Source organism: Oncorhynchus keta, chromosome 35 (assembly GCF_023373465.1).
Source record: "Oncorhynchus keta strain PuntledgeMale-10-30-2019 chromosome 35, Oket_V2, whole genome shotgun sequence".
Classification (NCBI taxonomy): domain Eukaryota; kingdom Metazoa; phylum Chordata; class Actinopteri; order Salmoniformes; family Salmonidae; genus Oncorhynchus; species Oncorhynchus keta.
This window is the reverse complement of record NC_068455.1, coordinates 6,750,938-6,778,522: the sequence shown is the minus strand read 5'-3', so window position 1 is coordinate 6,778,522 and position 27,585 is coordinate 6,750,938. Positions and strand designations below refer to the sequence as shown.

Genomic DNA, 27,585 nt, shown 5'->3' with positions numbered 1-27,585 from the left:
TTCAGACCAGTACCTTATATTTGGGACGGAGGATGGGATCTATACCCTCAACCTGAATGAGCTGCATGAAGCCACCATGGAACAGGTACACATGGGGCTCTCTGGGATAAACCAAACCATGACTCAGTGATTTTGACCTGCAGTACTGGGATAACCAAACCATGACTCAGTGATTTTGACCTGCAGTACTGGGATAACCAAGCCATGACTCAGTGATTTTGACCTGCAGTACTGGGATAACCAAGCCATGACTCAGTGATTTTGACCTGCAGTACTGGGGCTCTCTGGGATAACCAAGCCATGACTCAGTGATTTTGACCTGCAGTACTGGGATAACCAAGCCATGACTCAGTGATTTTGACCTGCAGTACTGGGGCTCTCTGGGATAACCAAGCCATGACTCAGTGATTTTGACCTGCAGTACTGGGGCTCTCTGGGATAACCAAACCATGACTCAGTGATTTTGACCTGCAGTACTGGGATAACCAAGCCATGACTCGGTGATTTTTGACCTGCAGTACTGGGGCTCTCTGGGATAACCAAACCATGACTCAGTGATTTTGACCTGCAGTACTGGGGCTCTCTGGGATAACCAAACCATGACTCAGTGATTTTGACCTGCAGTACTGGGATAACCAAGCCATGACTCAGTGATTTTGACCTGCAGTACTGGGGCTCTCTGGGATAACCAAACCATGACTCAGTGATTTTGACCTGCAGTACTGGGATAACCAAGCCATGACTCAGTGATTTTGACCTGCAGTACTGGGGCTCTCTGGGATAACCAAACCATGACTCAGTGATTTTGACCTGCAGTACTGGGGCTCTCTGGGATAACCAAACCATGACTCAGTGATTTTGACCTGCAGTACTGGGGCTCTCCGGGAGTAGGACTTAGGATCACTGCTTTCAAGCACTAATATTGTGAGGTCTTGCTGTCCTCTGTATTCGTAAAGTTATGCGTTATTCAATGTATTCATTGTCTCATGTTCCCCCTCTAGCTGTTCCCCAGGAAGTGTACCTGGCTCTACATCATCAACAACAACCTGATGTCTCTGTCAGGTGAGTCAGTAAGCATGGGAATAACGTTTAGCTTTTTGGTCCACCAGCCACTGTGGACCAAAAAGAGAAATTCAACAACCAAGTGGTTAAAACCCAGATATACAGTATTTTTTTTTAACCTCGATTAAACCTGGAAGTGCTCAAAAAAAAAATACTGTATATCTGGGTTTTAACCACTTGGTTGTTGAATTTCTCTGTTGTAATAAAGTGAAAGTAAACATTTCTAACTTATTGGAATTTTTTTATTTTTTTTAATTGTACCTTTATTTTACTCGGCAAGTCAGTTAAGAACAAATTCTTATTATTTTCAATTTTCAATGACGGCCTGGTAACAGTGGGTTAACTGCCTGTTCAGGGGCAGAACGACAGATTTGTACCTTGTCAGCTCGGGGATTCGAACTTGCAACCTTTCTGGTTACTAGTCCAACACTCTAACCACTAGGCTACCCTTGGAGTACGTCCCCAATACTTTCTCCTGAAGTGTACACACTCGTTCGCTACTCCTCCCCCCCAATTTTTTTTAAAAAGCGTTGGGTTGGTGGAGCTCATGGGCTAATGTGAGTTTCTACCCTATTTCTTATTCACAAGGCATTCGCACATCTGAGCGATCTTTGTTGCCTGGTAACAGTTGAATAAAATAAGAGAGAAAAAAATGACTGGTAGTAAACACTGCTTTTTATTAAGTTTTACATATCGGGCCTCGCGACTTTCCTCAGAGCTTTAACATGTTTCTTATTCCAGTCATTTCATTTGAAATCGGTGAAGGGAAGTGAACAAGTGCACACTTTAGGAGGCAGGAGAGAGAGAGAGAGTTGGGATGTAGCCTAGGTCAAAGTTCAGTGTGATGTGTAGCGTCGTTCCTACTGAAGAGTAGACCCACTTTAGGAGGCAGGAGAGAGAGAGTTTGGGATGTAGCCTAGGTCAAAGTTCAGTGTGATGTGTAGCGTCGTTCCTACTGAAGAGTAGACCCACTTTAGGAGGCAGGAGAGAGAGAGTTTGGGATGTAGCCTAGGTCAAAGTTCAGTGTGATGTGTAGCGTCGTTCCTACTGAAGAGTAGACCCACTTTAGGAGGCAGGAGAGAGAGAGTTTGGGATGTAGCCTAGGTCAAAGTTCAGTGTGATGTGTAGCGTCATTCCTACTGAAGAGTAGACCCAATGCCCCGGCTCAGAGAATATCTAATATCTGGTTTCTTTCTTCTCTTCCTCTTGGGCTCTGTCCCTCTTCCTCCTCCTCTTCCTCTGGTCTGGCTTGATTTGGTATTCTACTAACCGGCTTCATCAGAAGGTAATCATCATCATCATCATCATCATCATCACCCCTCATCGTCATACCCATATTTTAATCCCACCCTTGTTCACCCCTATCCAGGGTTGCAACCTTTTGGTTACTGTCCCAAAATTCCTGGGTTTTTCCCCAAGAAATCCTAGTTTGAATATTCCTGGAATCACTATGGAATAAGCAGGAAATCCAGGAATTCTCCAACCGGGATTTCTAGAAAACCGAGGGATTTTGGGGTAAAAATGACCCTCCTTACCCCCCTACCCTTTTCAACATCAAGCTAACTCCATCGCAGCCACGTGCCTGTATGTTCAGATAAAAGTTCATTTGAGAGATCAGCTCCTTAAAACCAAATTGCTGTTGATGGTGAATACATCTACACTAATAATAATAATAATAATAATAATAATAATAATAATAATAATAATAATAATAATACCAAGTGTTTCTGCCATGTATCCTCTCTTGATTCTTTAGTCCTTCAATCTATCTCCGTGTTGTCGTTTGTCTGTTGAACTATACAGGAATGTTTTGGGGGGAGATGTCATGACAACTGTAAGAGATGTGACCCCCAGAAACAACATGTCTACGTCCCAAATGACATTCTATTCTCTATATAGTGCACTCCCCCCAGTCAACAGTAGTGCCCTTACATAGGGAATAGGGTGCGACACATCCCTGTGTTTCCTATAATGTGATTATGTGATCACAGGGAAGACCTTCCAGCTCTACTCACACAACCTGATTGGGCTGTTTGAGCAGCTGAAGAAGCCTGGCCTGGCCTCTCAGTTCCACACACACCGCTTCCCAGACAAGATGTTACCAAGGTGACGGACACACACACACACACACACACACACACACACACACACACACACACACACACACACACACACACACACACACACACACACACACACACACACACACACACACACACACACCGCTTCCCAGACAAGATCTCACCCAAGTGAGAGGCACAGGGGTCTATTCTATTGTCCTCAACAGAGGCTGTGTTGACACTATATGACTGTATATGACTGTGTCGTGTTCACTAGGCATGAAACAGAGAGAAACGGGGAGATACAGTGTCTTGTGAAACTATTCAACCCCTCTTGGCATTTTTACTATTTTGTTGCCTAACAACCTGGAATTAAAATAGATTTTTTGAGGGGATTGTATCATTTGATTTACACAACATTTGATTTACATGACCACTTTGAAGATGCCAAATATGTTTTATTGTGAAATAAACAAGAAATAAGTATAAAAAAAACTGAACTTGAGCGTGCATAACTATTCACCTCCCCCAAAGTCAATACTTTGTAGTGACACCTTTTGCAGCAGTTACAGCTGCACGTCTCTTGGGGTATGTCTCTATAAGCTTGGCACATCTAGCCACTGGGATTTTTGCCCATTCTTCAAGGCAAAACTGCTCCAGCTCCTTCAAGTTGGATGGGTTCCGCTGGTGTACAGCAATATTTAAGTCATTCCACAGATTCTCAATTGGATTGAGGTTTGGGCTTTGACTAGACATTCCAAGACATTTAAATGTTTCCCCTTAAACCACTCGAGTGTTGCTTTAGCAGTATGCTTAGGGTCATTGTCCTGCTGGAAGGTGAACCTCCGTCCCAGTCTCAAATCTCTGGAAGACTGAAACACGTTTCCTTCAAAAACGTCCCTGTATTTAGAGCCAATCATCATTCTTTCAATTCTGACCAGTTTCCCAGTCCCTGCTGATGAAAAACATCTCCACAGCATGATGCTGCCACCACAATGCTTCACTGTGGGGATGGTGTTCTCGGGGTGATGAGAGGTGTTGGGTTTGCGCCAGACATGGTGTTTTCCTTCATGGACAAAAAGCTCAATTTTAGTCTCATCTGACCAGAGTACCTTCTTCCATATGTTTGGGGAGTCTCCCACATGCCTTTTGGCAAACACCAAATGTGTTTGCTTATTTTTTTCTTTTAGCAATGGCTTTTTTTGGACAGTCTTCCGTTAAGCCCAACTTTGTGGAGTGTACGTCTTAGTGGTCCTATGCGCAGACACTCCACTGTGGAGCTTTGCAGGTCCTTCAGGGTTATCTTTGGGTCTTTTGCAACAAAATGGGGAAAACGCCAAAGGGGCTGAATACTTTTGCAAGGCCCTGTACGATCTGAACTTGTCCAATAAGAAACTTCCATTTCAAAACATTTTGCTACGGTGCGGCCTGCAGGACCCAGGCCCTATGACTGTGTTGGTTCAGGCTGTATGACTGACTGTGTGTTGGTTCAGGCTGTATGACTGACTATGTGTGTTGGTTCAGGCTGTATGACTGTGTGTTGGTTCAGGCTGTATGACTGACTGTGTGTTGGTTCAGGCTGTATGACTGACTGTGTGTTGGTTCAGGCTGTATGACTGACTGTGTGTTGGTTCAGGCTGTATGACTGACTGTGTGTTGGTTCAGGCTGTATGACTGACTGTGTGTTTGGTCAGGCTGTATGACTGACTGTGTGTTGGTTCAGGCTGTATGACTGACTGTGTGTTGGTTCAGGCTGTATGACTGACTGTGTGTTGGTTCAGGCTGTATGACTGACTGTGTGTTGGTTCAGGCTGTATGACTGACTGTGTTGGTTCAGGCTGTATGACTGACTGTGTGTTTGGTCAGGCTGTATGACTGACTGTGTGTTTGGTCAGGCTGTATGACTGACTGTGTGTTTGGTCAGGCTGTATGACTGACTGTGTGTTTGGTCAGGCTGTATGACTGACTGTGTGTTGGTCAGGCTGTATGACTGACTGTGTGTTCGGTCAGGCTGTATGACTGACTGTGTGTTGGTCCAGGCTGTATGACTGACTGTGTGTTGGTTCAGGCTGTATGACTGACTGTGTGTTGGTTCAGGCTGTATGACTGACTGTGTGTTGGTTCAGGCTGTATGACTGACTGTGTGTTGGTTCAGGCTGTATGACTGACTGTGTGTTGGTTCAGGCTGTATGACTGACTGTGTGTTGGTTCAGGCTGTATGACTGACTGTGTTGGTTCAGGCTGTATGACTGACTGTGTTGGTTCAGGCTGTATGACTGACTGTGTGTTTGGTCAGGCTGTATGACTGACTGTGTTGGTTCAGGCTGTATGACTGTGTTGGTTCAGGCTGTATGACTGACTGTGTGTTGGTTCAGGCTGTATGACTGACTGTGTGTTGGTTCAGGCTGTATGACTGACTGTGTGTGTTGGTTCAGGCTGTATGACTGACTGTGTGTTGGTTCAGGCTGTATGACTGACTGTGTGTTGGTTCAGGCTGTATGACTGACTGTGTGTTGGTTCAGGCTGTATGACTGACTGTGTGTTGGTTCAGGCTGTATGACTGACTGTGTGTTGGTTCAGGCTGTATGACTGTGTGTTGGTTCAGGCTGTATGACTGACTGTGTGTGTTGGTTCAGGCTGTATGACTGACTGTGTGTGTTGGTTCAGGCTGTATGACTGACTGTGTGTTGGTTCAGGCTGTATGACTGACTGTGTGTTTGGTCAGGCTGTATGACTGACTGTGTGTTTGGTCAGGCTGTATGACTGACTGTGTGTTGGTCAGGCTGTATGACTGACTGTGTGTTGGTTCAGGCTGTATGACTGACTGTGTGTTGGTTCAGGCTGTATGACTGACTGTGTGTTGGTTCAGGCTGTATGACTGACTGTGTGTTGGTTCAGGCTGTATGACTGACTGTGTGTTGGTTCAGGCTGTATGACTGACTGTGTGTTGGTTCAGGCTGTATGACTGTGTGTTGGTTCAGGCTGTATGACTGACTGTGTGTTGGTTCAGGCTGTATGACTGACTGTGTGTTCGGTCAGGCTGTATGACTGACTGTGTGTTGGTTCAGGCTGTATGACTGACTGTGTGTTTGGTCAGGCTGTATGACTGACTGTGTGTTCGGTCAGGCTGTATGACTGACTGTGTGTTCGGTCAGGCTGTATGACTGACTGTGTGTTTGGTCAGGCTGTATGACTGACTGTGTGTTCGGTCAGGCTGTATGACTGACTGTGTGTTGGTTCAGGCTGTATGACTGACTGTGTGTTGGTTCAGGCTGTATGACTGACTGTGTGTTGGTTCAGGCTGTATGACTGACTGTGTGTTGGTTCAGGCTGTATGACTGACTGTGTGTTGGTTCAGGCTGTATGACTGACTGTGTGTGTTGGTTCAGGCTGTATGACTGTGTTGGTTCAGGTTGTATGACTGACTGTGTGTTGGTTCAGACTGTATGACTGACTGTGTGTTGGTTCAGGCTGTATGACTGACTGTGTGTGTTGGTTCAGGCTGTATGACTGTGTTGGTTCAGGCTGTATGACTGACTGTGTGTTGGTTCAGGCTGTATGACTGACTGTGTGTTGGTTCAGGCTATATAACTGACTGTGTGTTGGTTCAGGCTGTATGACTGACTGTGTGTTGGGTCAGGCTGTATGACTGACTGTGTGTTGGTTCAGGCTATATAACTGACTGTGTGTTGGTTCAGGCTGTATGACTGTGTTGGTTCAGGCTGTATGACTGTGTTGGTTCAGGCTGTATGACTGACTGTGTGTTGGTTCAGGCTGTATGACTGACTGTGTTGGTTCAGGCTGTATGACTGACTGTGTGTTGGTTCAGGCTGTATGACTGACTGTGTGTTGGTTCAGGCTGTATGACTGACTGTGTGTTGGTTCAGGCTGTATGACTGACTGTGTGTTGGTTCAGGCTGTATGACTGACTGTGTGTTCGTTCAGGCTGTATTGGTTCAGGCTGACAGTTTTCTCTCTGCAGGAGGTTTGCCTTGACAGCGAAGATCCCTGACACAAAGGGCTGTCACAAGTGTTGCATTGGTGAGTTCCACATCCCCCATGGTCCTTCCTGTACAGAGCAAATATCAAGTCCTATGCTTTGACTTAGCTCAACCTCCTCTCTCTTCCCCTGGGTATCTCTCTCTTCCCCTGGGTATCTCTCTCTCTTCCCCTGGGTATCTCTCTCTTCCCCTGGGTATCTCTCTCTTCCCCTGGGTATCTCTCTCTTCCCCTGGGTATCTCTCTCTTCCCCTGGGTATCTCTCTCTTCCCCTGGGTATCTCTCTCTTCCCCTGGGTATCTCTCTCTTCCCCTGGGTATCTCTCTCTTCCCCTGGGTATCTCTCTCTCTTCCCTGGGTATCTCTCTCTTCCCCTGGGTATCTCTCTCTTCCCCTGGGTATCTCTCTCTTCCCCTGGGTATCTCTCTCTCTTCCCCTGGGTATCTCTCTCTTCCCCTGGGTATCTCTCTCTTCCCCTGGGTATATCTCTCTCTTCCCTGGGTATCTCTCTCTCTTCCCCTGGGTATCTCTCTCTCTTCCCCTGGGTATCTCTCTCTTCCCCTGGGTATCTCTCTCTTCCCCTGGGTATCTCTCTCTCTTCCCCTGGGTATCTCTCTCTCTTCCCCTGGGTATCTCTCTCTCTTCCCCTGGGTATCTCTCTCTCTTCCCCTGGGTATCTCTCTCTTCCCCTGGGTATCTCTCTCTCTTCCCTGGGTATCTCTCTCTCTTCCCCTGGGTTCTCTTCCCCTGGGTTTATCTCTCTTCCCCTGGGTTTATCTCTCTTCCCCTGGGTTTATCTCTCTCTTCCCCTGGGTATATCTCTCTTCCCCTGGGTATATCTCTCTTCCCCTGGGTATATCTCTCTTCCCCTGGGTATCTCTCTCTCTCTTCCCTGGGTATATCTCTCTTCCCCTGGGTATCTCTCTCTTCCCTGGGTATCTCTCTCTCTCTCTTCCCCTGGGTATCTCTCTCTCTCTTCCCCTGGGTATATCTCTCTTCCCTGGGTATCTCTCTCTCTTCCCCTGGGTATCTCTCTCTCTTCCCTGGGTATCTCTCTCTCTCTTCCCTGGGTATATCTCTCTCTTCCCCTGGGTTTATCTCTCTCTTCCCTGGGTTTATCCTCTCTTCCCCTGGGTTTATCTCTCTCTTCCCTGGGTTTATCTCTCTCTTCCCCTGGGTTTATCTCTCTCTTCCCCTGGGTATATCTCTCTTCCCCTGGGTATCTCTCTCTTCCCCTGGGTATCTCTCTCTCTTCCCTGGGTATCTCTCTCTTCCCCTGGGTATCTCTTCTCTCTCTTCCCCTGGGTATCTCTCTCTTCCCTGGGTATCTGGGTATCTCTCTCTTCCCCTGGGTATCTCTCTCTTCCCCTGGGTATCTCTCTCTCTTCCCCTGGGTATCTCTCTCTTCCCTGGGTATCTCTCTCTTCCCTGGGTATCTCTCTCTCTTCCCCTGGGTATCTCTCTCTCTTCCCCTGGGTATCTCTCTCTCTTCCCTGGGTATCTCTCTCTCTTCCCCTGGGTATCTCTCTCTCTTCCCTGGGTATCTCTCTCTCTTCCCCTGGGTATCTCTCTCTTCCCCTGGGTATCTCTCTCTTCCCCTGGGTTTATCTCTCTCTTCCCCTGGGTTTATCTCTCTCTTCCCCTGGGTATCTCTCTCTTCCCCTGGGTATCTCTCTCTTCCCCTGGGTATCTCTCTCTTCCCCTGGGTATCTCTCTCTTCCCCTGGGTTTATCTCTCTCTTCCCCTGGGTTTCTCTCTCTCTTCCCCTGGGTATCTCTCTCTTCCCCTGGGTATCTCTCTCTCTTCCCCTGGGTATCTCTCTTCCCCTGGGTATCTCTCTCTCTTCCCCTGGGTATCTCTCTCTCTTCCCCTGGGTATCTCTCTCTTCCCCTGGGTTTATCTCTCTCTTCCCCTGGGTTTATCTCTCTCTTCCCCTGGGTTTATCTCTCTCTTCCCTGGGTTTATCTCTCTTCCCCTGGGTTTATCTCTCTCTTCCCTGGGTTTATCTCTCTCTTCCCCTGGGTATATCTCTCTTCCCTGGGTATATCTCTCTTCCCCTGGGTATATCTCTCTTCCCTGGGTATATCTCTCTTCCCCTGGGTATCTCTCTCTCTCTTCCCCTGGGTATCTCTCTCTCTCTTCCCTGGGTATCTTCTCTCTCTCTTCCCCTGGGTATCTCTCTCTTCCCCTGGGTATCTCTCTCTCTTCCCTGGGTATATCTCTCTCTTCCCCTGGGTTTATCCTCTCTTCCCTGGGTTTATCCCTCTCTTCCCCTGGGTTTATTCTCTCTTCCCTGGGTTTATCTCTCTCTTCCCCTGGGTATCTCTCTCTCTTCCCTGGGTATCTCTCTCTTCCCCTGGGTTTATCTCTCTCTTCCCCTGGGTTTCTCTCTCTTCCCCTGGGTTTATCTCTCTCTTCCCCTGGGTTTATCTCTCTCTTCCCTGGGTTTATCTCTCTCTTCCCCTGGGTTTATCTCTCTCTTCCCCTGGGTATCTCTCTCTCTTCCCCTGGGTATCTCTCTCTCTTCCCCTGGGTATCTCTCTCTCTTCCCCTGGGTATCTCTCTCTCTTCCCCTGGGTATCTCTCTCTTCCCTGGGTATCTCTCTCTTCCCCTGGGTATCTCTCTCTTCCCTGGGTATCTCTCTCTTCCCCTGGGTATCTCTCTCTTCCCCTGGGTTTCTCTCTCTCTTCCCCTGGGTTTCTCTCTCTCTTCCCCCTGGGTATCTCTCTTCCCCTGGGTTTCTCTCTCTTCCCCTCGCAGTGAGGAACCCATATACGGGCCATAAGTACCTGTGTGGAGCGCTCCAGTTTGGGATAATCCTGCTACAGTGGTATGAACCCATGCAGAGGTTCATGCTTATCAAGGTCAGTCCTTTATCTATACTGATCAAAAACATAAAAGCTCATCTGTGTGTTCGTCGTCCTCACCAGGGTCTTGACCCGACTGCAGCTCAGCGTTGTAACCGACTTCAGTGGGTAAATGATCACCTCTGATGGCCACTGGCACGTTGGAGAAGTGTGCTCATCACGGACGAATCCCGGTTTCAGCTGAACCGGGCAGATGGCAGACAGCGTGTGTGGAGTTGTTTATGCGAGAGGTTTGCTGACGTCAACATTGTGAATAGTGTGTCCCATGGTGGATGTGGGGTTATGGTATAGGCAGACATACGCTACAGGCAACGAACACAATTGCATTTTATCGATGGCAATTTGAATGCACAGAGACACCGTGATGAGATCCTGAGGCCCATTGTCGTGCCATTCATCCACCACCATCACCTCATGTTTCAGCATGATAATGCACAGCCCCAATGTCGCAAGGACCTCTACACAATTCCTGGAACCTGAAAATGTCCCAGTTCTTCCATGGCCTGCATACTCACCAGACATGTCACCCATTGAGCATGTTTGGGATGCTCTGGAGCGACGTGTACAACAGCGTGTTCCAGTTTCCACCAATATCCAGGAACTTCACACAGCCATTGAAGAGGAGTGGGGACAACATTCTACAGGCCACAATCAACAGCCTGATCAACTCTGTGTGAAGGAGATGTGTCGCGCTGCATGAGGCTAATGGGGGTCAGACCAGATACTGACTGGTTTTCTGATCCACACCAGATACTGACTGGTTTTCTGATCCACAGCCCCTCCCTTTTTTTAAAGGTATCTGTGACCAACAAGATGCATATCTGTATTCCCAGTCATGTGAAATCCATAGATTAGGGCCTAGTTAATCAATTTCAATTGACTATTTCCTTATATGAAATGTAAAATCTTAAATTTTTTGTAGGTTTCGTTTATTTTTTGTTCAGTGTTAGTTTGTCCCACTGGGTACCAAAGGTTCTGTTAGATGGTCTGTGAGGATTAGCACGACGAATCAAGAAGCATATACATTTTTCTTTAATGTTATATTTTCTGCATCCAACAGCATGAATCGTTTACTTGTTTTAAAACAGACGTTTCTCTGGACCTGTTTTTTGTGATAATGGACCATTGTGATGCAAGGCACCTTTCAAACAGACAAAGAATAATCTCATGCTTTAGTACGACCCAGTTTACTTCCTCAGCATTACTTCCAGAGCCTCATCACTCTATCTCCTCTCCTCACTCTCTCTCATCACTCTCTCATCACTCTCTCTCCTCTCCCTCTCCTCACTCCCTCTCCTCACTCCCTCTCCTCACTCCCTCTCCTCACTCCCTCTCCTCACTCCCTCTCCTCACTCTCTCTCCTCACTCTCTCTCTCTCCTCTCTCTCTCTCTCCCCTCATCACTCTCTCTCCTCTCCCTCTCCTCACTCCTCTCTCTCTCCTCACTCTCTCTCCTCACTCTCTCTCCTCACTCCCTCTCCTCACTCCCTCTCCTCACTCTCTCTCCTCACTCTCTCTCCTCACTCTCTCTCCTCACTCCCTCTCCTCACTCCCTCTCCTCACTCCCTCTCCTCACTCTCTCCTCACTCTCTCTCTCTCCTCATCTCTCTCTCCCCTCATCTCTCTCTCTCCCCTCATCTCTCTCTCTTCCCTCATCTCTCTCTCATCCCTCTCTCTCTCTCCTCTCTCTCCCTCTCATCATCTCTCCCTCATCTCTCCCTCTCATCCCTCTCCTCACACTCCCTCTCATCCCTCTCCTCCCTCTCCTCACTCTCCCTCATCTCTTCTCTCATCCCTCTCCTCACTCTCTCTCCTCTCTCATCCCTCTCCTCACTCTCACTCTCCTCTCCCTCCTTGCTTTCTCTCTCCTATCTCTCTCTCTCTCTCTCCCTCTCTCTCTCTCTCTCTCTCTCTCTCTTCTCTCTCTCTCTCTCTATCTCTCTCCTTGCTCTCTCTCTCTCCCTCCCCCCTCTCTGGTGTTCTGTCCCTCAGCACTTTGACTTCCCTCTGCCCAGCCCTCTGAAGGTGTTTGAGATGTTAGTGGTTCCAGAGCAGGAATACCCCATGGTGTGTATAGCTGTCAGCCAGGCCACGGAGCCAGGCCAGGTGGTTCGCTTTGAGACCATCAACCTCAACTCCTGCTCTTCCTGGTTCACTGAAATGGGATCAAGTAAGGAATTCACACACACAGTAGCACTACATTCACATCTATAGGCTACATTGAGTTATTTTCTTCATTTGTATGGCGTTAGTGCGTATAGCCTATGCTTTAGGGCTTAACTGTACGCTCGCCTAATGCAATCCAATTGTCAAATGCTTTTAGGAAAACGTTAAGGTGATCCACTGGGGCAAAAATGACAACGTTGGGAGTTTCATTCAAGAGAAAAGCTGCGTATAATGTAAAGTTGAAAATAAAGAGAAAGGAGGCGGGGCCAGAACAGTTTGGGAGAGAGAAGTTGTAAAAGAGAAAGGAGGCGGGGCCAGAACAGTTTGGGAGAGAGAAGTTGTAAAAGAGAAAGGAGGCGGGGCCAGAACAGTTTGGGAGAGAGAAGTTGTAAAAGAGAAAGGAGGCGGGGCCAGAACAGTTTGGGAGAGAGAAGTTGTAAAAGAGAAAGGAGGCGGGGCCAGAACAGTTTGGGAGAGAGAAGTTGTAAAAGAGAAAGGAGGCGGGGCCAGAACAGTTTGTTTGGGAGAGAGAAGTTGAACCTGGGTGAATGGAATACGAACAACAGGTCATCCAATATGCTCATTAAGGAAATAATCGTCCTCCCTCTTAAAAGGCACTGGTATTTGCATATTGAAACAAACCGTTTCTATTGGATGCCAGAAGGGATATCTCCACGGTGACCGCTCTATTTGTCTCTCCCCTAGCTGGTCGAGCAGTGGACGCCATCCATGTGACCCAGCTGGAGAGGGACACGTTGCTAGTGTGCCTGGACAGTAAGTATGACCTCTGAACCCATAGAGATTTTAATTTTTTATTTTTTATTTTACCTTTATTTAACCAGGCCAGTCAGTTAAGAACAAATTCTTATTTTCAATGACGACCTAGGAACAGTGGGTTAACTGCCTGTTCAGGGGCAGAACGACAGATTTGTACCTTGTCGGCTCGGGGGTTTGAACTTGCAACCTTCCGGTTACTAGTCCAATGCTCTAACCACTAGGCTACCCTGCCGCCTCTACACTCTAACCACTAGGCTACCCTGCCGCCTCTACACTCTAACCACTAGGCTACCCTGCCGCCCCTACACTCTAACCACTAGGCTACCCTGCCGCCTCTACACTCTAACCACTAGGCTACCCTGCCACCTCTACACTCTAACCACTAGGCTACCTGCCGCCCCTACACTCTAACCACTAGGCACTACACTCTAACCACTAGGCTACCCTGCCACCCTACACTCTAACCACTAGGCTACCCTGCCACCTCTACACTCTAACCACTAGGCTACCCTGCCACCTCTACACTCTAACCGCTAGGCTACCCTGCCACCTCTACACTCTAACCGCTAGGCTACCCTGCCTCCTCTACACTCTAACTCTAACCACTAGGCTACCCTGCCGCCTCTACACTAACCACTAGGCTAACCACTAGGCTACCCTGCAGGCTACCCCCTACACTCTAACCACTAGGCTACCCTGCCGCCCTACACTCTAACCACTAGGCTACCCTGCCACCTCTACACTCTAACCACTAGGCTACCCTGCCACTTCTACACTCTAACCACTAGGCTACCCTGCCGCCCCTACACTCTAACCACTAGGCTACCCTGCCGCCCCTACACTCTAACCACTAGGCTACCCTGCCGCCCCTGTCCTAAGATGTGTTCCAAATGGCACCCCTATTCCCTGTGCAGTGCACTACTTTTGACCAGAGACCATAGTTTTCTGGTCACCGTAGGGCTCTGGTTTAAAGTAGGGCACTTCCCCCCGCCCCCAGTCTTAACTGTTGTCCTGCACTGCCCTGAGAAAAGTTTTCCCTGCTCATATACAGTATATCACAAAAGTGAGTACACCCCTCACATTTTTGTAAATATTTGAGTATATCTTTTCATGTGACAACACTGAAGAAATTATATTTTAGTAGTGAGTGTACAGCTTGTATAACACTGTACATTTGCTGTCCCCTCAAAATAACTCAACACACAGCCATTAATGGCTAAACCGCTGGCCACAAAAGTGAGTACACCCCTAAGTGAAAATGTCCAAATCGGGCCCAATTAGCCATTATACAAGCTGTACTCACTACTTTACATTGTAGCAAAGTGTCATTTCTTCGGTGTTGTCACATGAAAAGATATACTCAAATATTTACAAAAATGTGAGGGGTGTACTCACTTTTGTGATATACTGTGAATGTCTGCTTTTATTCAACCCACTATTCTAAAGGATTCTCTTCCTCTTCTAGAAAATCTCAAGATCGTTAACCTCCAGGGAAGACTGAAGTCCAACAAGAAGCTAGCCTCGGAGCTCAGCTTTGACTTCACCATTGGATCCGTTGGTAAGATGTGCTCTCTTATTCACCTTCTACTGTACATCCATTGTAATAACGTGTACAGGAAGTGTTATGACGTGTACAGGAAGTGTTATGACGTGTACAGGAAGTGTTGTAACGTGTATAGGAAGTGTTATGACGTGTACAGGAAGTGTTATGACGTGTACAGGAAGTGTTATGACGTGTACAGGAAGTGTTATAACGTGTACAGGAAGTGTTATAACGTGTACAGGAAGTGTTATAACGTGTACAGGAAGTGTTATAACGTCTACAGGAAGTGTTATAAGGTGTACAGGAAGTGTTATAACGTGTACAGGAAGTATTATGACGTTCCCCAACTGGTTTTATTTGGCCCCCCAACTTTATTTTTTGTGTGTAGAATTTTCAATGTTGGACATAGAAGACCTGTAAAAACACCCGGAAATCAGCTCCAAGTTATTTGAAATTAAGAAATCTGTTCCCGACTATTCCCACGTATAATAGAGAGACACGTGATTAGGGTCGCAAAGGGTCGGAAACTTTCCTGGAAATTTCCGGACATTTTCCATTGGAAGTTGAGCCTGGGAATGTTGCTTAAATTCATCAAAAAAGTTAGCTTATAACGGTCAACTTTTTTGTGGGACACACATAAGGTAATTCTAGGTCTTGTGGCATATTTTGGTTAAACTTCCCCAATTCAATGGAATTCCAACCCTCTGCATCCACAGTGCATTCTTGCGGAATCATCTGGCCAAGTGCATAAAGTTCCCTCAGCCCTCACAACAAGCAACCTCTGACTTAAGTTCCTCTACTTCTAATCGAGGTGAAAATGATGAATCAGACACCTTATCGATAGCAAAAGCTCATGGTCTAGAAAAACTCAAGTTTTTTTCTCTCAATGGAGGAACGTAGTCCGAGAAATGCTGATGAAGGTCTTGCTCGAGCTGTATATGCAACTGGTTCACCTCTGACGCTCACAGGCAATGTGTATTGGAAGAGATGTCTGAATATTATTTTCCCAGCATACACCCCTCCAACCAGACATGCTTTATCTACTCATTTGCTGGATGCAGAGTTCAAGTGAAGGTCAAGCAAATCATAGAGAAAGCAGACTGTATTTGCAGTCATCTCCGATGGGTGGTCGAATGTTTGTTAACTACATCATCTCCACCCCTCAACCAGTATTCTACAAGAGCACAGACACAAGGGACAACAGACACACCGGTCTCTACATTGCAGATGAGCTGAAGGCAGTCATCAATGTCCTTGGACCACAGAAGGTATTTGCACCAAGCGAACATGAAGGCTGCTTGGTGTAAAGTGGGAGGAGTCCTACCCTCACACCCATTGGCTGCACTGCTCATGTGTTGAAGCTGCTCCTCAAGGACATAATGGCACTGAAAACAATGGATACCCTCTACAAAGAGAGCCAATGAAATGGTTAGGCATGTGAAGGGTCATCAAGTTATAGCAGCTATCTACCTCACCAAGCAAAGTGAGAAGAATAAGACCACCATATTGAAGCTGCCCAGCAACACCCGTTGGGGTGGTGTTGTCATCATTTTTGACAGTCTCCTGGAGGGGAGACTATATCCACAGTAAAAACGAGTCCCATATCGACATAACCTGAAAGGCCGTTCAGCAAGGAAGAAGCCACTGCTCCAAAACAGTCATACAAAAAGCCAGACCACGGTTTGCAACTGCACATGGGGACAAAGATGGTACTTTTTGTAGAAATGTCCTCTGGTCTGATAAAACAAAAATGGAACTGTTTGGCCATAATGACCGTCGTTATGTTTGGACGAAAAGGTGGGAGGCTTGCAAGCCGAAGAACACCATCCCAACCGTTAATTATGGGGGTGGCAGCATCATGTTGTGGGGGTGCTTCGCTGCAGGAGGAACTGGTGCACATCACAAAATAGATGACATCATGAGGGAGGAAAATTATGTGGATATATTAAAGCATCATCTCAAGACATCAGTCAGGAAGTTAAAGCTTGGTCGCAAGTGAGTCTTCCAAATGGACAATGACCCCAAGCATACTTCCAAAGTTGTGGCAAAATGGCTTAAGGACAAAAATGTTGAGGTATTGGAGTGGCCATCACAAAGCCCTGACCTCAATCCCATAGAACATTTGTGGGCAGAACTGAAAAAGCAAGGAGGCCTACAAACCTGACTCAGTTATACCAGCTCTGTCAGGAGGAATGGGCCAAAATTCACCCAAGCTTGTGGAAGGCTACCCAAAACGTTTGACCCAAGTTAAACAATTTAAAGGCAACGCTACCAAATACTAATTGAGTGTATGTAAACTTCTGACCCACTGGGAATGTGATGAAAGAAATAAAAGCTCAGCTAAATCATTCTCTCTACTATCATTCTGACATTTCACATTCTTAAAATTAAGTGGTGATCATAACTGACCTAAGACGGGGAATTTTTACTCTGATTAAATGTCAGGACTGGTGAAAAACTGAGTTTAAATGTATTTGGTAAGGTGTTTGTACATTTCCGACTTCAACTGTATGTTGAAAAGGTTTTGGGACATGCATAGTAAGTGTAATAGCATATGTATAGTGACTGTGTAATAATGTATATGATATCTGCTTTATTAAGGAAAGGTTTACTTGTGGTAAATGCACTGACTAATACTCTTGATAAGAGTGCCTGCTAAATGATCAAAATAGAATGTAAATGAAAAGACCAATGCTGATATCACTCCTGTCTTGACTGACGTCCCTCTACCCTCCTCTCTCCTCCTGCTCCAGTGTGCCTTCAGGACAGTGTTCTGGCCTTCTGGAAGCACGGCATGCAGGGAAAGAGCTTCAAATCCAACGAGGTAGTTATTACTGTAGTAACACAGCCGTTCAGTCACTTCGTTAACTATATACAACCAGACTCTAAATATTTTTTGTTTGTATTTTTGCGCTGTCATTTCAGAAAATGGCCATATTATACAGAAGTGGTGGGAAAAGTACCCAAATCTCATACTTGAGTAAAAGTAAATATACCTTTAATAGAAAATGACTCAAGTAAAAGTCACCAAGTAAAATCCTACTTGAGTAAAAGTCACCCAGTAAAATCCTACTTGAGTAAAAGTCACCCAGTAAAATCCTACTTGAGTAAAAGTCACCCAGTAAAATCCTACTTGAGTAAAAGTCACCCAGTAAAATCCTACTTGAGTAAAAGTCAAAGTATTTGGTTTTAAATATACATAATTATCAAAAGTAAATGGAATTGATCAAATGTACTAAAAGTTAAAATTCCTTATATTAAACAAACCAGACGCCTTAATTTTTTTAATTATTATTTATTTTGACGGAGCGCAGGGCCACACTCCAACACTCGGATATCATTTACAAACGAAGCATTTGTGTTTTATGAGTCCACCAGATCAGAGGCAGTAGGGAGGACCAGAGATGTTCTCTGTTTAGTGAGTCCTCCAGATCAGAGGCAGTAGGGATGACCAGGGATGTTCTCTGTTTAGTGAGTCCTCCAGATCAGAGACAGTAGGGATGACCAGGGATGTTCTCTGTTTAGTGAGCCCTCCAGATCAGAGGCAGTAGGGAGGACCAGGGACCAGTGGTCCTCCAGATCAGAGGCAGTAGGGATCAGGGATGTTCTCTGTTTAGTGAGCCCTCCAGATCAGAGGCAGTAGGGATGACCAGGGATGTTCTCTGTTTAGTGAGTCCTCCAGATCAGAGACAGTAGGGATGACCAGGGATGTTCTCTGTTTAGTGAGTCCTCCAGATCAGAGGCAGTAGGGATGACCAGGGATGTTCTCTGTTTAGTGAGTCCCCAGATCAGAGGCAGGGATGACCAGGGATGTTCTCTGTTTAGTGAGCCCTCCAGATCAGAGGCAGTAGGGAGGACCAGGGATGTTCTCTGTTTAGTGAGCCCTCCAGATCAGAGGCAGTAGGGATGACCAGGGATGTTCTCTGTTTAGTGAGCCCTCCAGATCAGAGGCAGTAGGGAGGACCAGGGATGTTCTCTGTTTAGTGAGTCCTCCAGATCAGAGGCAGTAGGGATGACCAGGGATGTTCTCTGTTTAGTGAGTCCTCCAGATCAGAGGCAGTAGGGATGACCAGGGACGTTCTCTGTTTAGTGAGTCCTCCAGATCAGTGGCAGTAGGGATGACCAGGGATGTTCTCTGTTTGGTGAGTCCACCAGATCAGAGGCAGTAGGGAGGACCAGGGATGTTCTCTGTTTAGTGAGTCCACCAGATCAGAGGCAGTAGGGATGACCAGGGATGTTCTCTGTTTAGTGAGTCCTCCAGATCAAAGGCAGTAGGGATGACCAGGGATGTTCTCTGTTTAGTGAGTGGGTCTACTGGGGTGTCGGTGTGGGTCTACTGTGGTGACGGTGCGTGGTGACGTTGTGGGTCTACTGGGGTGTCGGTGTGGGTCTACTGTGGTGACGGTGTGGGTCTGCTGTGGTGACGGTGTGGGTCTACTGTGGTGACGGTGCGTGGTGACGTTGTGGGTGTACTGGGGTGACGGTGTGGGTCTACTGTGGTGACGGTGCGTGGTGACGTTGTGGGTCTACTGGGGTGTCGGTGTGGGTCTACTGGGGTGACGGTGTGGGTCTACTGGGGTGACGGTGTGGGTCTACTGGGGTGACGATGCGTCGTGACGGTGTGGGTCTACTGTGGTGACGGTGTGGGTCTACTGTGGTGACGGTGTGGGTCTACTGTGGTGACAATGCGTGGTGACGGTGTGGGTCTACTGTGGTGACGGTGTGGGTCTACTGTGGTGACGGTGTGGGTCTACTGGGGTGACGGTGTGGGTCTACTGTGGTGACGGTGCATGGTGACGGTGTGGGTCTACTGTGGTGACGGTGTGGGTCTACTGTGGTGATGGTGCGTGGTGACGGTGTGGGTCTACTGTGGTGACGGTGTGTGGTGACGGTGTGGGTCTACTGTGGTGACGGTGCATGGTGACGGTGTGGGTCTACTGTGGTGACGGTGTGGGTCTACTGTGGTGACGGTGTGTGGTGACGATGTGGGTCTACTGTGGTGACGGTGTGGGTCTACTGTGGTGATGGTGCGTGGTGACGGTGTGGGTCTACTGTGGTGACGGTGTGGGTTTACTGTGGTGACGGTGTGGGTCTACTGTGGTGACGGTGTGGGTCTACTGTGGTGACGGTGTGGGTCTACTGTGGTGACGGTGTGGGTCTACTGTGGTGACGGTGGGTGGTGACGGTGTGGGTCTACTGTGGTGACGGTGTGTGGTGACGGTGTGGGTCTACTGTGGTGACGGTGTGGGTCTACTGTGGTGACGGTGTGGGTCTAACTTTGGGTACAGATGGGTTTTTTCAATGTAGTTCCTCAACAATTCCCTGTGTGGAATACTGTGTATGTTACCATGTTCATTCATGTGCAGGTCACCCAGGAGATTTCTGATCCCAGCAGAGTCTTCCGCCTCCTAGGATCTGACAGGTGGGTGGTGCTGCAAGTGATTCTCTCTGTCTTTAACTCGTCACTCTTCTTCCTGTCCTCTCTTACCCGTCGTCTATTATGTCCCCCCCCTCTTTTGCTCTCCTTTTCTCCCTCCCTCTCCCCCCCTTTCTCTCATATCCATCTCATCTCCCTCCCCCTTCTCTCATATCCATCTTATCTCCCTCTCCCCCCCTTTCTCTCAAATATCCCTCTCCCCCTTCTCTCATATCCATCTTATCTCTCTCTCCCCCCCTTTCTCTCATATCTCTCTCCCCCTTCTCTCATATCCATCTTATCTCTCTCTCCCCCCTTTCTCTCATATCTCTCTCCCCCCTTCTCTCATATCCCTCTCCCCCTTCTCTCATATCCATCTTATCTCTCTCTCCCCCCTTTCTCTCATATCCATCTTCTCTCTCTCCCCCCCTTTCTCTCATATCCATCTTCTCCCTCCCCCCCCTTTCTCTCATATCCATCTTTTCTCTCTCCCCCCCTTTCTCTCATATCCCTCTCCCCCCTTTCTCTCATATCCATCTTCTCCCTCTCCCCCCCTTCTCTCATATCCATCTTCTCCCTCTCCCCCCCTTTCTCTCACATCCATCGTATCTCCCTCTCCCTTCTCTCCCCTCTCCCCCTTTCTCTCATATCCCTCTCCCCCTTTCTCTCATATCCCTCTCCCCCCTTTCTCTCACATCCATCGTATCTCCCTCTCCCCCCCTTTCTCTCATATCCATCTTCTCTCTCTCCCCCTTTCTCTCATATCCATCTTCTCTCTCTCCCCCTTTCTCTCACATCCATCGTATCTCCCTCTCCCCCCCTTTCTCTCACATCCATCTTCTCCCTCTCCCCCCTTTCTCTCATATCCATCTTCTCCCTCTCCCCCCTTTCTCTCATATCCATCTTCTCTCTCTCCCCCTTTCTCTCATATCCATCTTCTCCCCCCCCCTTTCTCTCATATCCATCTTCTCCCTCTCCCCCCCTTCTCTCATATCTATCTTCTCTCTCTCCCCCCTTTCTCTCATATCCATCTTCTCCCTCTTCCCCCTTTCTCTCATATCCATCTTCTCCTCTCATATCTATCTTTCTCTCATATCTATCATCTTCTCTCTCCCCCTTTCTCTCATATCCCTCTTCTCCCTCCCCCTTTCTCTCATATCCATCTTCTCCCTCCCCCCCCCTTCTCTCATATCCATCTTCTCCCTCTCCCCCCCTTCTCTCATATCTATCTTCTCTCTCCCCCCCCTTTCTCTCCTATCCATCTTCTCCCTCTCCCCCCCTTTCTCTCATATCCATCGTATCTCCCTCTCCCCCCTTTCTCTCATATCCATCTTCTCTCTCTCTCCCCCTTCTCTCATATCCATTGCTTTTTTATCTCCCTTATTTTCTCTCATCTCTATATTCTCTCTCTACATTGTTTTTCCTCTCTAGTTAGATGAGGTCGTGTCCTTTTGACCTCTTAAGCCGTAGAGGTCAGGGCTGGTAGCTAGCCGTTATCTCCAGTGTCCTTGCACAGGATCTCATTGTTCATTGCCTGGAAACCACCAAACATCCAACTCCTCTTCAGAGTCCTCTTCAGACCTCTCTACGGAGAGATTCCATCTCTTTCTCCCGGTTTGCTTCCATTCCTATGACGAGGCAGGTGCCTCAGATCAAATCAACAGTCTTTGATCATTCAGTATGATAAGATCCTGAGTGGGAAAGGTCATTGTAATCTCAACGTTATCAGAAGAGGCTTGAAAACCTCCACATATTATACATGTGAGTCACACATTACAACTTCAATGATCCACCCACTGGTTGGTTACACTATCCCATTCCCTACCCAAGAATGCAGCAGAGTGGGCGCTGTGGCAGGAAAGTCCCTAGACCCCACACACTGTCAGACAGTGAGTGCAGCAATCAGTTCTCCTCAACTATAGAAACCACTAAATCTGGCTCAGACACAAGGCAGGAGCCCCCCTGGAGGGCAGGAGCCCCCCTGGAGGGTAGGAGCCCCCCTGGAGGGTAGGAGCCCCCCTGGAGGGCAGGAGCCCCCCTGGAGGGTAGGAGCCCCCCTGGAGGGTAGGAGCCCCCCTGGAGGGTAGGAGCCCCCCTGGAGGGTAGGAGCCCCCCTGGAGGGTAGGAGCCCCCCTGGAGGGCAGGAGCCCCCCTGGAGGGTAGGAGCCCCCCTGGAGGGCAGGAGCCCCCCTGGAGGGTAGGAGCCCCCCTGGAGGGTAGGAGCCCCCCTGGAGGGTAGGAGCCCCCCTGGAGGGTAGGAGCCCCCCTGGAGGGCAGGAGCCCAGCACCATTCCTATTCCCCTGCAACAGCCTCTGCTCTACCAACCTGCATGTTTTATTCAGACTGGCACCTGGGCACTGCCACGCCAGCCTGGTTGGAGTGTCTCTCTGATCCTCTGTAATTCCATCTGATGGATCAGACGCTATTATCTTGGACTGTACTCTCTGTGGGCAGAGACACCCCTCTCATCTCATCTGTCACCCTGACCGAAGGATGGCACCTACCTCATCTCATCTGTCACCCTGACCGAAGGATGGCACCTACCTCATATCATCTGTCATGCTGCTGGAAGAATGACACCTACCTCATCTCATCTGTCACTCTGCTGGAAGGATGGCACCTACCTCATCTCATCTGTCACCCTGACCGAAGGATGGCACCTACCTCATCTCATCTGTCACTCTGCTGGAAGGATGGCACCTACCTCATCTCATCTGTCACGCTGCTGGAAGGATGGCACCTACCTCATCTCATCTGTCACCCTGCTGGAAGGATGGCACCTACCTCATCTCATCTGTCACGCTGCTGGAAGGATGGCACCTACCTCATCTCATCTGTCACCCTGCTGGAAGGATGGCACCTACCTCATCTCATCTGTCACCCTGACCGAAGGATGGCACCTACCTCATCTCATCTGTCACTCTGCTGGAAGGATGGCACCTACCTCATCTCATCTGTCACGCTGCTGGAAGGATGGCACCTACCTCATCTCATCTGTCACCCTGCTGGAAGGATGGCACCTACCTCATCTCATCTGTCACGCTGCTGGAAGGATGGCACCTACCTCATCTCATCTGTCACCCTGCTGGAAGGATGGCACCTACCTCATCTCATCTGTCACTCTGCTGGAAGGATGACACCTACCTCATCTCATCTGTCACCCTGACCGAAGGATGGCACCTCTCTCTCTCATCTGTCATGCTGCTGGAAGGATGGCACCTACCTCATCTCATCTGTCACCCTGACTGAAGGATGACACCTACCTCATCTCATCTGTCACTCTGCTGGAAGGATGACACCTACCTCATCTCATCTGTCACCCTGACCGAAGGATGGCACCTACCTCATCTCATCTGTCACTCTGCTGGAAGGATGGCACTTACCTCATCTCATCTGTCACCCTGACCGAAGGATGGCAACTACCTCATCTCATCTGTCACTCTGCTGGAAGGATGGATCTCATCTGTCACCCTGCTGGAAGGATGGCACCTACCTCATCTCATCTGTCACCCTGCTGGAAGGATGGCACCTACCTCATCTCATCTGTCACCCTGCTGGAAGGATGGCACCTACCTCATCTCATCTGTCACCCTGCTGGAAGGATGACACCTACCTCATCTCATCTGTCACCCTGACCGAAGGATGGCACCTCTCTCTACTCATCTGTCATGCTGCTGGAAGGATGGCACCTACCTCATCTCATCTGTCACCCTGACTGAAGGATGGCACCTACCTCATCTCATCTGTCACTCTGCTGGAAGGATGACACCTACCTCATCTCATCTGTCACCCTGACCGAAGGATGGCACCTACCTCATCTCATCTGTCACCCTGCTGGAAGGATGACACCGATCTCATCTCATCTGTCACCCTGCTGGAAGGATGACACCTATCTCATCTGTCACCCTGACCGAAGGATGGCACCTACCTCATCTCATCTGTCACTCTGCTGGAAGGATGGCACCTACCTCATCTCATCTGTCACCCTGCTGGAAGGATGACACCTATCTCATCTCATCTGTCACCCTGCTGGAAGGATGACACCCCTCACCTCATCTGTCACCCTGGAAGGATGGCACCTACCTCATCTCATCTGTCACCTGCTGGAAGGATGGCACCTATCTCATCGCATCTGTCACTCTGCTGGAAGGATGGCACCTACCTCATCTCATCTGTCACCCTGACCGAAGGATGGCACCTACCTCATCTCATCTGTCACTCTGCTGGAAGGATGGCACCTACCTCATCTCATCTGTCACTCTGCTGGAAGGATGGCACCTACCTCATCTCATATGTCACCCTCTGGAAGGATGGCACCTACCTCATCTCATCTGTCACCCTGCTGGAAGGATGGCACCTACCTCATCTCATCTGTCACCCTGCTGGAAGGATGGCACCTACCTCATCTCATCTGTCACCCTGCTGGAAGGATGGCACCTACCTCATCTCATCTGTCACCCTGCTGGAAGGATGGCACCTACCTCATCTTATCTGTCACTCTGCTGGAAGGATGACACCTACCTCATCTCATCTGTCACCCTGACCGAAGGATGGCACCTCTCTCTACTCATCTGTCATGCTGCTGGAAGGATGGCACCTACCTCATCTCATCTGTCACCCTGACTGAAGGATGGCACCTACCTCATCTCATCTGTCACTCTGCTGGAAGGATGACACCTACCTCATCTCATCTGTCACCCTGACCGAAGGATGGCACCTACCTCATCTCATCTGTCACCCTGCTGGAAGGATGACACCGATCTCATCTCATCTGTCACCCTGCTGGAAGGATGACACCTATCTCATCTGTCACCCTGACCGAAGGATGGCACCTACCTCATCTCATCTGTCACTCTGCTGGAAGGATGGCACCTACCTCATCTCATCTGTCACCCTGCTGGAAGGATGACACCTATCTCATCTCATCTGTCACCCTGCTGGAAGGATGACACCTACCTCACCTCATCTGTCACCCTGACCGAAGGATGGCACCTACCTCATCTCATCTGTCACCCTGCTGGAAGGATGGCACCTATCTCATCGCATCTGTCACTCTGCTGGAAGGATGGCACCTACCTCATCTCATCTGTCACCCTGACCGAAGGATGGCACCTACCTCATCTCATCTGTCACGCTGCTGGAAGGATGACACCTACCTCATCTCATCTGTCACCCTGCTGGAAGGATGGCACCTACCTCATCTCATCTGTCACCCTGCTGGAAGGATGGCACCTACCTCATCTCATCTGTCACCCTGCTGGAAGGATGGCACCTACCTCATCTCATCTGTCACTCTGCTGGAAGGATGACACCTACCTCATCTCATCTGTCACCCTGACCGAAGGATGGCACCTCTACTCATCTGTCATGCTGCTGGAAGGATGGCACCTACCTCATCTCATCTGTCACTCTGCTGGAAGGATGACACCTACCTCATCTCATCTGTCACTCTGCTGGAAGGATGACACCTACCTCATCTCATCTGTCACCCTGACCGAAGGATGGCACCTACCTCATCTCATCTGTCACTCTGCTGGAAGGATGGCACCTACCTCATCTCATCTGTCACTCTGCTGGAAGGATGGCACCTACCTCATCTCATCTGTCACCCTGCTGGAAGGATGGCACCTACCTCATCTCATCTGTCACCCTGCTGGAAGGATGGCACCTACCTCATCTCATCTGTCACCCTGCTGGAAGGATGGCACTTACCTCATCTCATCTGTCACCCTGACCGAAGGATGGCAACTACCTCATCTCATCTGTCACTCTGCTGGAAGGATGGCACCTACCTCATCTCATCTGTCACCCTGCTGGAAGGATGGCACCTACCTCATCTCATCTGTCACCCTCTGGAAGGATGGTCATCTCATCTGTCACCCTGCTGGAAGGATGGCACCTACCTCATCTTATCTGTCACTCTGCTGGAAGGATGACACCTACCTCATCTCATCTGTCACCCTGACCGAAGGATGGCACCTCTCTCTACTCATCTGTCATGCTGCTGGAAGGATGGCACCTACCTCATCTCATCTGTCACTCTGCTGGAAGGATGACACCTACCTCATCTCATCTGTCACCCTGGAAGGATGGCACCTACCTCATCTCATCTGTCACCCTGCTGGAAGGATCGATCTCATCTCATCTGTCACCCTGCTGGAAGGATGACACCTATCTCATCTGTCACCTGACCGAAGGATGGCACCTACCTCATCTCATCTGTCACTCTGCTGGAAGGATGGCACCTACCTCATCTCATCTGTCACCCTGCTGGAAGGATGACACCTATCTCATCTCATCTGTCACCCTGCTGGAAGGATGACACCTACCTCACCTCATCTGTCACCCTGACCGAAGGATGGCACCTACCTCATCTCATCTGTCACCCTGCTGGAAGGATGGCACCTATCTCATCGCATCTGTCACTCTGCTGGAAGGATGGCACCTACCTCATCTCATCTGTCACCCTGACCGAAGGATGGCACCTACCTCATCTCATCTGTCACTCTGCTGGAAGGATGGCACCTATCTCATCTCATCTGTCACCCTGACCGAAGGATGGCACCTACCTCATCTCATCTGTCACCCTGCTGGAAGGATGGCACCTACCTCATCTCATCTGTCACTCTGCTGGAAGGATGGCACCTACCTCATCTCATATGTCACCCTGCTGGAAGGATGGCACCTACCTCATCTCATCTGTCACCCTGCTGGAAGGATGGCACTTACCTCATCTCATCTGTCACCCTGACCGAAGGATGGCAACTACCTCATCTCATCTGTCACTCTGCTGGAAGGATGGCACCTACCTCATCTCATCTGTCACCCTGCTGGAAGGATGGCACCTACCTCATCTCATCTGTCACCCTGCTGGAAGGATGGCACCTACCTCATCTCATCTGTCACCCTGCTGGAAGGATGGCACCTACCTCATCTTATCTGTCACCTGCTGGAAGGATGACACCTACCTCATCTCATCTGTCACCCTGACCTGGCACTCTCTACTCATCTGTCATCTGGAAGGATCACCTCATCTCATCTGTCACCCTGACTGAAGGATGGCACCTACCTCATCTCATCTGTCATCTGCTGGAAGGATCACCTCATCTCATCTGTCACCCTGGAAGGATGGCACCACCTCATCTCATCTGTCATCTGGAAGGATGTCATCTGTCACCCTGCTGGAAGGATGACACCTATCTCATCTGTCACCCTGACCGAAGGATGGCACCTACCTCATCTCATCTGTCACTCTGCTGGAAGGATGGCACCACCTCATCTGTCACCCTGACCGAAGGATGGCACCTACCTCATCTCATCTGTCACTCTGCTGGAAGGATGGCACCTACCTCATCTCATCTGTCACCCTGCTGGAAGGATGACACCTATCTCATCTCATCTGTCACCCTGCTGGAAGGATGACACCTACCTCATCTCATCTGTCACCCTGCTGGAAGGATGGCACCTACCTCATCTCATCTGTCACCCTGCTGGAAGGATGGCACCTATCTCATCTCATCTGTCACTCTGCTGGAAGGATGGCACCTACCTCATCTCATCTGTCACCCTGCTGGAAGGATGGCACCTACCTCATCTCATCTGTCACCCTGCTGGAAGGATGGCACCTACCTCATCTCATCTGTCACCCTGCTGGAAGGATGGCACCTACCTCATCTCATCTGTCACTCTGCTGGA

At 48.9% G+C, this 27,585-nt stretch overlaps 1 protein-coding gene and 2 long non-coding RNA genes across 3 annotated transcripts in view; 1 reads left to right on the top strand and 2 right to left on the bottom strand.

Moving 5' to 3' along the window:
- Positions 1–27,585, top strand: part of LOC118377506 (mitogen-activated protein kinase kinase kinase kinase 5-like) — a 172,245-nt gene that overhangs the window by 144,097 nt on the left and 563 nt on the right. Inside the window, exons 24-33 of the mRNA XM_052496219.1 lie at positions 6–85; positions 1,002–1,062; positions 3,054–3,168; positions 7,105–7,163; positions 9,882–9,985; positions 11,980–12,157; positions 12,859–12,927; positions 14,396–14,488; positions 17,227–17,297; positions 19,840–19,895. Of these exons, the coding sequence (XP_052352179.1) occupies positions 6–85; positions 1,002–1,062; positions 3,054–3,168; positions 7,105–7,163; positions 9,882–9,985; positions 11,980–12,157; positions 12,859–12,927; positions 14,396–14,488; positions 17,227–17,297; positions 19,840–19,895 (886 nt within the window). The remainder of the gene's footprint in view (positions 1–5; positions 86–1,001; positions 1,063–3,053; positions 3,169–7,104; positions 7,164–9,881; positions 9,986–11,979; positions 12,158–12,858; positions 12,928–14,395; positions 14,489–17,226; positions 17,298–19,839; positions 19,896–27,585) is intronic.
- On the bottom strand, positions 22,435–23,886 carry LOC127915787 (uncharacterized). Its single transcript, XR_008092152.1, has 3 exons — positions 23,540–23,886; positions 22,955–23,070; positions 22,435–22,594 (listed from the first exon to the last, which is right to left on the bottom strand). It is a non-coding gene; the product is annotated as an uncharacterized LOC127915787 (long non-coding RNA).
- LOC127915788 (uncharacterized) lies at positions 25,156–26,868 on the bottom strand. Its single transcript, XR_008092154.1, has 3 exons — positions 26,837–26,868; positions 25,403–25,460; positions 25,156–25,166 (listed from the first exon to the last, which is right to left on the bottom strand). It is a non-coding gene; the product is annotated as an uncharacterized LOC127915788 (long non-coding RNA).